This window comes from Serinus canaria, chromosome 3 (assembly GCF_022539315.1).
Source record: "Serinus canaria isolate serCan28SL12 chromosome 3, serCan2020, whole genome shotgun sequence".
Taxonomy (NCBI): domain Eukaryota; kingdom Metazoa; phylum Chordata; class Aves; order Passeriformes; family Fringillidae; genus Serinus; species Serinus canaria.
In genome coordinates this window covers 35,745,984-35,758,596 of record NC_066316.1, presented here as the reverse complement: position 1 = coordinate 35,758,596, position 12,613 = coordinate 35,745,984, and the positions used below count along the sequence as shown (strand labels likewise).

Here is a 12,613-nt window from a genome sequence, read left to right as displayed (position 1 = left end):
CCTCCTGGGATCGCAATATGTGACAAAAAACAATGATAACAATCTGGAAAGATTCTGGAGTTTTTTTATTCAGACACAAAACATGGAAAGATCAAATTATTTCCAGGCTGAGCTAGGTCTTATTTAATGGTATCTTATTTGGCTAGTGGATCAAGGGGCCACGAACAGCTCAATCAATAATCAGTCTAGCAAGAGCTATCACAAGTTCCTGCACCTTGGTACTCTCCAATGCAATTAAATAGCAAGTGTGAAGGTGGGCAAACAGTAGTGGGAATGGAGTACAATTTGTTGATGTTTTGTCTTTCATAGGTTGAGATATTCCAGTACAAACACTTGCAGGATTTTGTTGAGATTGTCAATAGTGGCTTTGTCAAGGTTTTCTTCTGTGTCCTTCATGGTATGCCATACTGCAGGAAAAGGGGATGGAATCAGATGCAGGACTGGAACCCCTGTAAAAAGGAGAGTGAAATTTGGAGAAGAAATATTTCAGAAGTTCTGTTAAGCCAACTGATACTTCACCATTTAGCAACAGAGTCAGGTGCAACACACTCAATAAGCTTGCTTTATAGGGTGTGTCCCTGCAGCTTCCTTTTCCCTTCTCTTGTTTTGATGCTTGTGACTGCATCCCATCATTAAAGAGTGTGTTGTGTAAAGATGCCACCTTCATTTCCTTTGAGTACTTTTCCCTCTTTCTTCTTTTTTTTTTTTTTTTTTTTTTTTTTAATCTGTAGGTACTTGTTGGGGGTTTTTGGGTTTTTTTTTTTGAGATTCTTTAGGTCTTGTGTTTAAGAGCTATAGAAGGACAGAGAAATCACTGCAGCTCCTCAAAAAGAAAACTGATTTCCATGTTTTTTTGAAAGTGTTAAGACTGAATATTTTTGAAGCATTTTTTTAGTTCTCTACATAAATGGTAAATCGGTTTCTTATTTTTACTCTGTAAAATAGAGACAGTGTTGCCTCAGATAAAGGAACTATATTATGTCTATATATGTGTGTGTGTGTATGTGTATATATATATACACACACACATTAAGCCACCTATATGTACTGCAGCTTGTAGGTAAAAGAGGAATTAAATCAGTTTAATTGCTTAATTGCTTTTGGGGAGGACCATTTTTTTTCTCAGCCTCTTTCCTGATTTACTTCTTTTTCTCTCTGATTTTCAGCTGCATACCATTAAGAAATCAATTTTTTTCATTAGGTGTTATGTCAAAGCTCTAAAGTTGGATTCTGAAGCCTCAAGCTGGGGCAAATAAGCTTGAAAAACAGGAGCATATGCACTTGCTCATTTACTAAATGATGCATTTCTTACTGAGAATATACAAAATATAAGAATTTCTGGCACCTCTTAACAAAAATGGGACGTGATCATCTTCGACCAAGCCTCGATGTAAAGTACTGTGGAAATACTGATTTTGAACAGGGTGATTCTTCAGCAGGTTCATGTTGTGTAGCTTTTGCTCTGTAATGCACAATGAAAGTGATTATTACAATTTTTGGGCAATGAGGAATGTTAGCACATTATCAAAGATTCTTACTGTAAATCAGAAAATTAATCTAAAAATCTGATTTACAGAGCCTAATATATTCAGAAACTACTCACTTGGTTTTGAAATTCATTCAAAACCCATATCCTTCTGCTTACCAATTGCTTGAAGCCTCTGAAACCATCGAAGAGTATTTGGAAAATAATTGGGAAAGACTGGGTTTCGTGCACCAATTAAATCCAGTAGTACAAACAGGTCCTAGACAAGAAAGAATCTTTAGTGCAGAACTCTTTCCTATAACATCAGCAGCAGCAATGAAACTCTTGGTTTCCTCTGCAGCTCGTGAGCAGGTCTTTGGTAGCCCTGGCCAAAGATCTGCCTTTCTAGCGTGGTGCCTGAGGAGAATTCACTAGCAGAACCTGATTCAATCTGATACATTTTGCTGTCTTCCCAAGAAGGGAGAGGCTAAGCTATTCCTCTGTTCCTCATGCTGAAGCAGGCTGTGTAGCTTAGCCTGCAATTTGTGAGTTATATCTCTTTAAAAGAAAAACAGCAGTAGGTGGGGAGAAAGAAGAGGAAATTGCTTTTTCCCCTGAGAACAACAAAGTCTGTCAAGAGAAAGACATTTTATGAGTCACAAGAAGCAGTGACAGAAGAGAAGTGCCTCAGCAGTAAACAGGGAAAGCAGAAGGGAACAGACAACCAGAATGTTAGTAGGAATCAGAGGAAAACAGAGGTTGCTGTAACTTAGTACTGAGCTAGTGGAGATTTGTTCATAGGCCAATGCTGTTTGTGCTCTTTCCTTATCACTTTGAAATATCTTTTCCTGAAGAAGGTGGGTATCCAAGTTTATATTCTAATAAACTGTGTATATTTTGATATTTCTTTGGCTCCTTCTCGTACTTGCATGCAGCAGGTCTAATCACCTGAAAAGCTCTTGCCAACTCCCTATCATATTTCAGAATGTTTCCAGAAGCCTGCTTCTTCCTTTAACTTTAGTGGGGTCGTGGTTTCTTGGGAATTTGGCCAGTTACCTACTATTTAAATATTTTTAAAAATGCCATTTACTATTGCTTTTTAAGGAGGAAAGTCCTTAAAAAGGGGAGAGCCACTTACTATGCCCTGCAGCTGGTTTGTGGTTGTTGAACCAGGTGGGTGTGGAGTCGATACCATTTTTTGAGCTAAGTGTTGAGATCCATAGAGGGAGTCGGAAGGGGACCACCGAACAAAGGCTTCTTCACCATCAAAAAAGATGAGCTGAAGTGAAAGGTCTGGTCTTGATGCTGAGCTGGCCTGTTGGAGGAAGTTAAAAGTAAAACTAACTGATTCTGGCCAGGCATCAAATCAAGGGCAAATACTATAGTCATAGAAGTAACACAAATAAGGGTGTATTTTCAAGGGTCCCTATGCAAACCTTCCTTTGGATGTTATTACGGTGTAATAGTGGTAGTCATCAGTCAAGGTAATTGTTATTTATCACAGTGACACATTCATTCTCCAGTCTCATAAAATTTTGGTTCTGGATAAAAGTTTCATTTCTGACTTTGGAGGACATGACCTGAGCATTGAGACCTGCAAAACCAGGTAGCAGCAACATTATCTCAAATAATGAGGGGACGTGTCAGTAACAACACCTGATGGGAGTGCCAATATCATTATTTGATTGCATCACAAGGATTAATGTAATTGCTACAGCTGTGCATCAGTGGAGGTGAGTTATGTATTTGACAAGTTGATGGTTCTTTCAGCCCCTTCTTTTCATTCAGGGGAATTTGCAATCACTGAGGCAATTTTGTGCTAAACCAAAGCAAAGAGAATGGGTATGTCAGATATGTCTTTTCCTTTCAACAACCAAAATATAACAGCACTAAAACCCGAGAATATAAATGATAAATGTATTTAATGCCACAAAAAAGACATCTGTATGAAATTTCTTTCCAGTGTAGAGGGAGCCTACTATCTGAAGCCTTGTTTGAAATGTCAGAATTTCCTAATAAGCTGCAGCACAGCAAATCCCAGTCTGGCTGCAATAAGTGAACAGTTTTGGGAATTGTATTCTTGACAGTTGCTATAAATACTTCAAGCCCTCTATGAATTAACACTGCTTCAAGTAAAATTGCATGAGGTGATTAAAAAGGTGGGGTCATGGCAGCAGTCATGTCCTGTATGGGCTACAACTCCCAAATAGCGGGAGCTGATGCAACATAAACAGAAGCTTCTATAAAATGTCAGTCATGCAGGCAAGACGGTATTGATTGTGCTCACAGTGGTGTATTGATTTCTCTGATGGCAATGGTTTGCTGCCCTTTGTCCTTGGCACATGACAGAGCTCTGTGGGCAGCAGTCATTTTGCATTCCATTCTGGAGGAAACTGTATCAGTGCTGTTTGAGTTTTAGAAAGTAGTACTTGTGTTATAATTACTATTACTGGTGAACACATTTTAATAACGTAGAGAGATGTCTTTGTCCAATAATTTTAAGCTTACTCTGGAGAAGTAAGTTATAACTGGAGAAGCATCATGATAAAAATCACAGCTTCAAGTCAAAGTATAAATAGATTTGGCTGAAAACATAGCAAAGTCTGTTGTGCTATCATAAGCACAGCAAAAATACCATAACTAATGTATTAAGCAGGTGGATCCCAAAGTATATTTTGTTAACAGACTGTACAAGTGGTGGCTTGTGAAAAGTAATTAGTTGCCTTTTTGTCAAATGCTGTCATCTTAGATGATAAAAAATAATTTTCACTGTGTATTCATAAAATAGTGTAAAATAGTGAAAAATGCCAGTCTTTAAAGCCAGTGTGCAGGTTTTTAATAAATAATCACCAGGCAAATTTATTATAAATGAAGCTTCTCAATGAAAGCCTATGTATTACAGGAGTTTTTTTGTTTTGTGGTTAAAAATATTGGCATATTCTTAATCTTCTCATTCTTAAATATTCACATATCAGAAGGCACCAAATCAGTTTCTGGAAACTCCTGTAGACAAGTAATCCTAATAGCTGAGCTGAGTGTACTCCTGACACTTTGTAGAGTGTCTCTCACATTTGAGAGACCTTTTCCAGTAACAGCTCCTTAAACGTATGAGAATTATTTTTCTGTAAATGCTGAGTACTGAACCAGTAGATGGCACTCGTGAATCCACAATCCTACAAATTTGTAATCCTACAAGCTTTAAGAGTTTGTAGCCTCAACAGATTTTTGTGCCTAGCAATTGCAGGCCTTTGAAACAGATTTTCATAGCACAGTTAACACAGACTGATGACATTATACTTCTTTGGTAAATAAACCATTCAAATTTGTGAAAAAAAAAAAAAGAAGAACAACTTGAAATCCTTGTGGGATGGGGGGACCTGAGTGTGACTCTTCTGCACAACAATTAGTTCATCTGTGTCTCAAAGCAGAATACAACTGAGATATTTCTGCAGGATTCAGAATGCAGCAAAACTTTTCAACGAGCCTAGATGTCACCTGATATGATAGGAACCTCTGAGTCAGGTTTTGTGCCTTTTAGACAGAAAGTAGCATTATATCTTTCCAAGTCTATGAAGCATCTATTATTAATGTATCATTTGTTATTTTTATATGGTATATGTTTATATAGATAACTTATAGATATATGCCCTTTTTATTGGGCACATAAAGAAATAAATATTTATATATAAATATATAAAGAAGTTTTAATGTGATAATGTACTTTAGATTAGTAGATACTGTTCTCTGTTTGTTCTTGGAGTCAATGGGAGATTTATTACAAGCACAGCAATCAGAGAACCCAGCATGCAGGCAATGGAAAAGAATGTGGAAATGCCCTGAGGCCTGTTGCTGTTGGCAAGGCAAACGAAAAGGAAACAAAAAAACCTACCTTGATTAACTGAAGCTCATTATCCAGGGCCCGTGCCAGCTCCAACATCATGGCACAAGGCACAGCTGAATCAGTGGCTCCCACAAACACTCTGCCCTGCCACTGCTGTCCAAAGAATTTTGAGTCATAGTGGCAAGCAAGTACGAGATGGCGTTTTGCAGAGGGCTCCAGAGTGCCAATAATATTTGAAAATGTTTTATAGCCATATGGTGTGTAGCTCTGAAATGTGTCTTCTTCAATTTCCCAACCAGCCTTTAATGTTTGAAGACGGTGCTTGATATGCTGCAATTATAAAAAACAATCAGATTAATAGTTCTTGTTTCAGAAAGATGTTGCAGACAAATTAGCTAATTAATAGTGGCTCCTAAGCTTATTTCTGTAAGTTCCTGGTGTTTTAAATGATAGACTTTATAGCAAAAAATATAATATCACCGTATAACTTTGCTACCTGAGCCTTTGACTGCCTCATTTGCCTTTTACTTCTTCCTTTTGACCTTTCTCTTTGGAGTGTGAAGGTGTTTTGAATTATTGCCAATTATTATGACACATAAAGATCTTGATCTCTAAAGTTTCCAGACCAGTGTCTTTTACAGGTGTAACCAGAGCAGATTTAATGTTAATATTTTCAGAGCTTAACTCAGATCTGCCCTTAAATTGAAAGTCAGAATTGACTGCAGAGACCTTGTTGTGGCTGTTTAGACAATTACCACACAAAGATGCCACAGAAGAATAAGGGGGGGAAAAAAAAAGCTGTTTGTATTGGTTGGTTGGTGTGAGGTGGTTGGACTTTTAGGCTTCTGTGAAAAATCTGCCTTTCAAGTGACATAAATTGTTTACAAGGCCATAACAGATAGGTAGATTCTTTTAATTAAAGAAAGAACGAAAAATTTCAGAAGAGCGTTTTAAAAATGAAATTCTCAAAGTGTAGCTCAAATAAAGATAAGAATTGAGACAATCTACAAGGCAAATAATTAATTTTAGCTGTTTTCCTGCCTGTAGAGAATACCTCTAACAACCCCAGCTATACTTTAACCAGAGTTCTGGCTAACTCATATTAGAGGGACATCTCTGTTTCTCTGTTGAGCAACTTATTTTTGTGGGTCCCTAGAGAGCTTCTTCAAGGCAGATTCCTCTCTCTTTAAGTAAACATTAGGAAAAGCCTCTGAGGGGAAAACAGACTTTGACGACTTGTTCTGCTCTTAGGGAAGTCAGTAGGAATGACAAAAACCAACAGTATTGCCATAGATTTTAGTGCTAGAACAAGCTTTCATTTTGTTTGTGGTCACCCACTGAAAGCTTTTACAACATGGTATGGTCTATCAGCTAACAGAAGGCAGAGTGAAGGATGTCTGCTAAGGATTGAGGGGACTATATAAGCCTGGATGGAATTCCCAGTAGCCTTTTTCTCTTAAAGGAGTCTGATGATTTTGTGTCTCAACAGAGAACTCCATTATTGTGTTTTAACAATAGAGGACTCTTTATTTTTTTTAATTTAATACGTGCTGTTACCTTGTAACAGGATGATCCATCCTATTTTGAACAAAATCTGTGGTTTTCTAGCCTAGGCTCAGCTGTTTTTTTTTGTTTTTCTTCCTTCTCCCCCATTCACTTGGCTGCTTTCCAGAGTACTGCTGAAGAAACCACAAAACTAAATCTACAGAGATGTGCACACACACACACACAATGCATAAAAAGGCTGCATTTTTCCAATCTACCAATTGCTGAGTAGCAAATAAATTTATTGTAGTTGGGGCTGTCTTAGGGCTGTTGAGTCAGTGCCTGAAGGGTAGATGAAGGCTAGTGAGATGATGTGAATGTCTTTAGTAAACTCTTTAAATGTCTTTAGAAAATTTATTTCATCCCAGGCATGGTCTTGGGTTTGAACTAGTGACCAAAAACCTGCTCATGAGAGGGAAAGGACAACCATTGTGTTGTAGTTTGGGTACCAAACCTGGGGCAAACTTTTTAATTCAAAACATGATTAAAAGAAAAAAAAATACTTATTTTCCATCATGCTATGCAGCCCTGGGAAATAATGTCAGCTGATGTGCAAGCTGTGTCATGTAGGCACGATGCAGGCTAGACTTGAACAATGATAGAGTTCATCCTACTGAATTAAAGGAATGTGCCTGTCACTTCTGGGGGACTGTCTCTTTGGTGGGGGTCACCAGAATATAAATAATAATAATTATAATGATAATATATAGCAAAGATGTTCTTAGAGATTGTCAAAAGTGTTGTCTTACCTGTCGCACGATGTAACTTCCTTGTGATCCCGGGTATCTTTCTATCAGGATAGGGCGCAAATCATTCTCCCACATTTCAGAAATATCTGTGTTGGCCACAACTTTTCGAATAGCATCAGAACTTAAAATCCTTGGTTGGTGAGAATACTGCAGAAGGTAGAGAGAAGAAGAGTGCCATAACTATTACTAGACCTTTTAACTATAGTTTTCTTCAGAATTACGATTTAAGTGGTATATTGTGCTACTTTAATTTATTCCCAACAAAATGTAATTAAAATGGCTTCTCTGTCTTTCATTTCCATGGAAAATATGTTAGTATTTAAAGTATGGGAGAAAGTTTTACCTAGCAGCTAGCTGTAAAACCTGAACATATGAATGTGTTCTCTGTTTCTTAATATCTTAATCATACATGTCATGTCTGCAACCATGCCACCTTCAGCTGAGGTTCCTATTGCGACAAACACCAGAAGCTTTGTTTCCAGTAGTAATAATATTTAGCTTTATGCTCTGCACTGCAAAGAAACGCCTAAGGTAAGTCACTCCCAGAGGGAGCCAGCTGTGTCATTGTGGTCTCTACCCACAGTGGCAGAATGAGTGTGACTGCACAGAACGTGCAGAATGTGGCTCATCTGGGGCTAGCTGGGCCATTTGTCAGCTTGGTGACACATGGGTTAACCTCAGATCCGACAGCTTGTCTCCTGTGGCAGCCACTAGTATGTGACCTACCTCCCTACCTCCCAAGGGACTTCCTCTCTGTTGCCCAAGCGCAGGCCTTTGGGGCTGTGTTAGGTGACCCAGAATGCCTGAGACATCCTTATGCAGCTGGCAAATGCACATCTTAGACATGTAAGAGCTCCATAGTGCCTTGGAGTGGTAGCTGAATGCCAGATGGGATTCCCAAGGACATCTCAAGTGCCCCTTTATACCCCAGGTTGGAACCTATCCAATCTCTAGCAACTGTCTTCTCTGAAACTTCCATGTGCCACTACTGTTTTTACAGATTCCTATTTCAGGCACTATCATTCCATTCCTCATTTATATCACAGTGTCTTCCCTCTACTCCTGTCTTTCTCCTAATGAAAAATACTGCTTGTTTATTTCTTCTTTGATCAGAACTGCCTTACATGACTGATCAGACTGGCTGTTCTTCCATGTACCTTGTCGATGTCATCCTTTCTGAGATGAGCAAAAGAAGAGAAAATGGAACATGAGCACATCATAGTTTATACTGTAGTACAATGGTATTTTTTATTTTATTCTTTTTCTTTCTTCAAACTGTTTAACAGCTGACTTGCTTTTGGGCTGCTCCTGCATCAAACTGACATTTTCATAGATATCTGTAGTCTAACCCTATGAGTTATGTGTTAGCAAGAAATAATGCACTCTCCTTTTCTACTTGGGTCATTTCACATGTGTCTGAAATAACACCTAAACCCCATTACCTAGCCAGAATGTGAACTGACCTCGAAAGTCAGGTATCTTATTACCAGTTATCTATTACCCTAGGTGATGAATATTGTTTAAAAACGGGAGTTGCCTCACTATTTGACTTTTTTCTACTTCGTTTGTGTTTGTACAAGCAAGTATGAACACGAGTTTTTTCTAGACTTCACTGCAAACATTTAATTCTACCCTTCTCTTGTTTCCTAGCTGTTTATCTCTGTGTGAACCTTTCCTCTGATTCCACTTAGGTTTAGCAGAGAAATTAAGCAGAGGGCTGGCACAAAGACACTGAATCTAGTTGTGCCAATTTTAATACAGTGTTTAAAGCTGAAATTTAAGACTGTAAGGACACCAAAATTTAGGATGGGCAGTTAACATTTTTAATGCTAGCAAATTTAGACACAGATTAAAGAAAAAAGAAAAATTTTACCATTTCACCTGATATAAAGATGAACTTTTGAAAGTTTGGAAATTATACCATGGAAGTTGTAAAACAGTCTTTTGAAATACTAGGAGTTTATTAAGGTGGAACTTAAACCAGTGTAGAAGAGGCGCAGAGAAGAGAAAATGTCGGGGAGCTGTTTGGTTTAGGAGGAGCAGGCTGTAAGAGGAGAGTGAAAAGCTAAAGCTATGTACTTCAGAAGAGTGTAGGAGGACAATTTAAGTAAGGAAGTTCAGAAAATCTGCAGTTGAACAAGTGAGGAGCATGCCTGGTAATTGGGTCATCAAATCACTTGTCAAAGAAACATTATTAAAGTACAAATGCATGGAAATACTTCAGAAGGGAGGAATCAATTTCCACTTCTAATGATGGAGATATCTTCAAATTTGGGAAGTGAGAGGAGTTACAAAAGTGGTTATGAAATAAAAGAGAAGCAAAATAAGATCTGTAAGTGACTCATTCTTTACAGTGTTGGTCACTCCCTACTTTGCCACAACAGGGAGGCAGAGCAGTGTATTCATGACAGGGCTGTCACTAATCCTGTTGTACTAAGCTGTATAAAACTGCAAAACTTCGAGTTCTACAAGTAGCCCAGGCTTACCTGTAGGACTTTGAATTTCTGGCTCACATGTCCCTCCAGGGAGAAAGAACAAAAGTTGTTGAAGGACAAGAATTTGATGAGAAAGAGGAGGTTGTTCTCGCTTAGAGTGTGCACAGGCGGAGGTGCAATGGTTCTGTGGCACTACTGACAGCAGTGGTGGGGAGACTGGCTGGTCAGAATGGAGCCAACTAAAGCATGAAGGGCTGGGGCTCAAGGGGGCTGAAAAAAGGAGCACTGGGGCTGTGTGATTGTTCATTGACCAGTGTGACTGAAGATTCAGCCTCACATGTCTATACTATATATGCACATATACATGTATTGTGCGTAATTACAGATGTACTGCGCTACAGATATATAGACTATACATGAGCTATATATATTAAATATGAGCTATACACATATGTATGTATGTAGTGTAAGATACAATTAACAGAACAGAAGGAAACTATCTCGTTAGCAAAGGAACAAGCCAACATTTCCTTGAATGGGGGGTGAGTTAAAACAAGGAGAAAGGGGATTACTAAGGGGAAGCATGGAAAGGTGTGAGGGAAGCTTCATTTTACCAGCTTGTATTGAGGAATTCAGTTGCTTCTTGCTGAACTTTGACTTCAGCTCTTCTACAAACACTTGGGGAAGAGCCTTAAAAGTATATTTTCTGTTTGGAAATTCCTGAAGTGTTTAGTTGAATGTGGTTTGCAGTTTTTTGCTCTCCTACGTTTCACGTGATTTAATTCTTTATGAAGAAAACTATGTTAATGTTTCATAATGAAACACTAAGAGCTACATAGAGAAATCTGTGGTTTAAAGCTTACCACTGTTTAATTAAACCTTATCTCAAGATTCCTTTTTCCACTAGTTCACACAGCAGTCTAAATGAGACACAATATGTTATGAGTCTACAACATATTAGAGCATTGTATCTTTTCAAAACAATTTTGTTCCGGCTATCAGCACCATGCCTACTTGTTTTTCCTAGATCCACGTGCATCGCTGCTGAAAGAGCTATATATCTTCTCAAACTAAGTCACTGTCCTCTGCTCACCATAATCACAATGAAAGTTGGAGTACAGTAGAATGTTATAAGGAATACAATTTCAGATTTTGATCCGTCTTGCCCTGTTTGGGTTTCCCCTTAAATTCAGTAATTGACCCTGACAAAGCTTACGGCTCTTGCTGCCGGGTCCCAGGCGGTGAGAGATGACAAAGCCAAACGCGTGAAGAAGATCTCCTCTCCGCAGCTACCAAGCTCGGGCTTAAGAGGGAAGCCATGCCACCCACCCTCACCTGCGGGACCGCGACAAGGGTGAGCCCAGCCTGAGATCACGTTAGGGGCCCGGGCAGGATGGATGGGGTTGACCCCGCGCCCAGCCGCTGACTCCTGCCCGCCGGGAAGGCGCTGCCCCCGTACCAAGGGAGAGGCAAGAAGCGCCTGCGAAAGGCGAACGCGACCCACCTTCTCCAGGGTCCACTGCGCTCCGGCGTCCCTCCCGAGCGCCGGGAGCAGGCAGGCGGCGAGGCACAGTGCCCCGAGCAGCCGGGCAGCGACCCCCGCCATCCCCTCCCTCCGCCTCGCCGAGTGCTGGGGGAGCAAAGGAGAGAGCCGCGGCTGTGCCGGCGGAGGCGGCGCTGAGGGAGGCACGGAGGGAGGGAGGCACGGAGGAGGCACGGAGGGAGGGAGGCAAGGAGGGAGGGAGGCACGGAGGGAGGAGGCTGCGGCAGGAGCGGCGCTGGCTGCAGGAGCCGCAGCCGTGCCAGCCTGTCCGGCAACCCGCGTTCCCTCGGAGCCCAGCCCGTCGCCGGCAGCACGTCAGCAGTGCCAGGGGCTGCCTGCGCCCCCGGCCCCCCTCCCCTCCCTCCTCACCCGGCCGCCGGCAGCGAGGGCGGGCAGGCACTCGTGATTCCCACCGTGGGAAAAGCCGGAGCCTGCGGCTTTCTCCTGAAAGCTGGTTTTGTGTTCCGAGGGGCAGCTCGTGATCCCTCGGCCTTCGGGCACCGGAGGGAGCTGCGGGCGCTGCCGTGAGGGAGGGCCGCGCTCTCCCGCTGGGAGCCGGCCGGGAGCAGCGCCTGTGGCTGATGGAAGCTCGGAGCGGGTACTCCTGAGGGATGTGAGAGCAGAGACCTACCGAATTGCGAAGGGGTTTAATTCATTAATTTATAAGTTCTTCTTATGATCTTTTTTAGGCCTAAAACAACAATACTTGCTAAAATGAAAACCCACTCTTCAGGCGTTTTAATTTCTGTACTTATATTATCAACTAAGAATGAAGCAAAATCTGCGGTGAGGCGGTATTTTGCAGTATACCAATTCAAATTAATTAACCAAAGAGACATGTTTCTGAGTTTTTGTCCTCTTCTTTAGGTGATTTTGCATCACTGTTCTTGCTCTACAATGTTGTAGAAAACATCTGACTATTCTGCATCACAGATACTGTATTTAAAATCTCCGACTTTTACATGTTTCTTAAAATTCAGGCTCAAACTCAAAACAAAATAAAAGAAAAAAAAAAAAAAGACGAGGTGAAGGAGG

At 40.6% G+C, this 12,613-nt stretch overlaps 1 protein-coding gene across 1 annotated transcript; it reads right to left on the bottom strand.

Moving 5' to 3' along the window:
* Positions 1 to 48: 48 nt before the first annotated feature.
* QPCT (glutaminyl-peptide cyclotransferase) lies at positions 49 to 11,706 on the bottom strand. The gene is made up of 7 exons (XM_009091847.4): positions 11,540 to 11,706; positions 7,601 to 7,747; positions 5,355 to 5,636; positions 2,604 to 2,780; positions 1,646 to 1,745; positions 1,346 to 1,462; positions 49 to 449 (listed from the first exon to the last, which is right to left on the bottom strand). Exons 1-7 carry the CDS (start codon positions 11,639 to 11,641, stop codon positions 304 to 306), a joined length of 1,071 nt encoding a protein of 356 aa, XP_009090095.2. The 5' UTR covers positions 11,642 to 11,706; the 3' UTR covers positions 49 to 303.
* Between the last annotated feature and the right edge of the window lie 907 nt (positions 11,707 to 12,613).

Excerpts from the sequence above, each read along its gene's own strand:
- QPCT (XM_009091847.4), bottom strand. The coding sequence starts at position 11,641 with ATGGCGGGGGTCGCTGCCCGGCTGCTCGGGGCACTGTGCCTCGCCGCC. Across the intron at positions 1,463-1,645 it reads TCAGAGGCTTCAAGCAATTG|AGCAAAAGCTACACAACATG; the intron begins GTAAGCAGAAGG and ends TGTGCATTACAG. Across the intron at positions 450-1,345 it reads CGTCCCATTTTTGTTAAGAG|GGGTTCCAGTCCTGCATCTG; the intron begins GTGCCAGAAATT and ends TCCTTTTTACAG.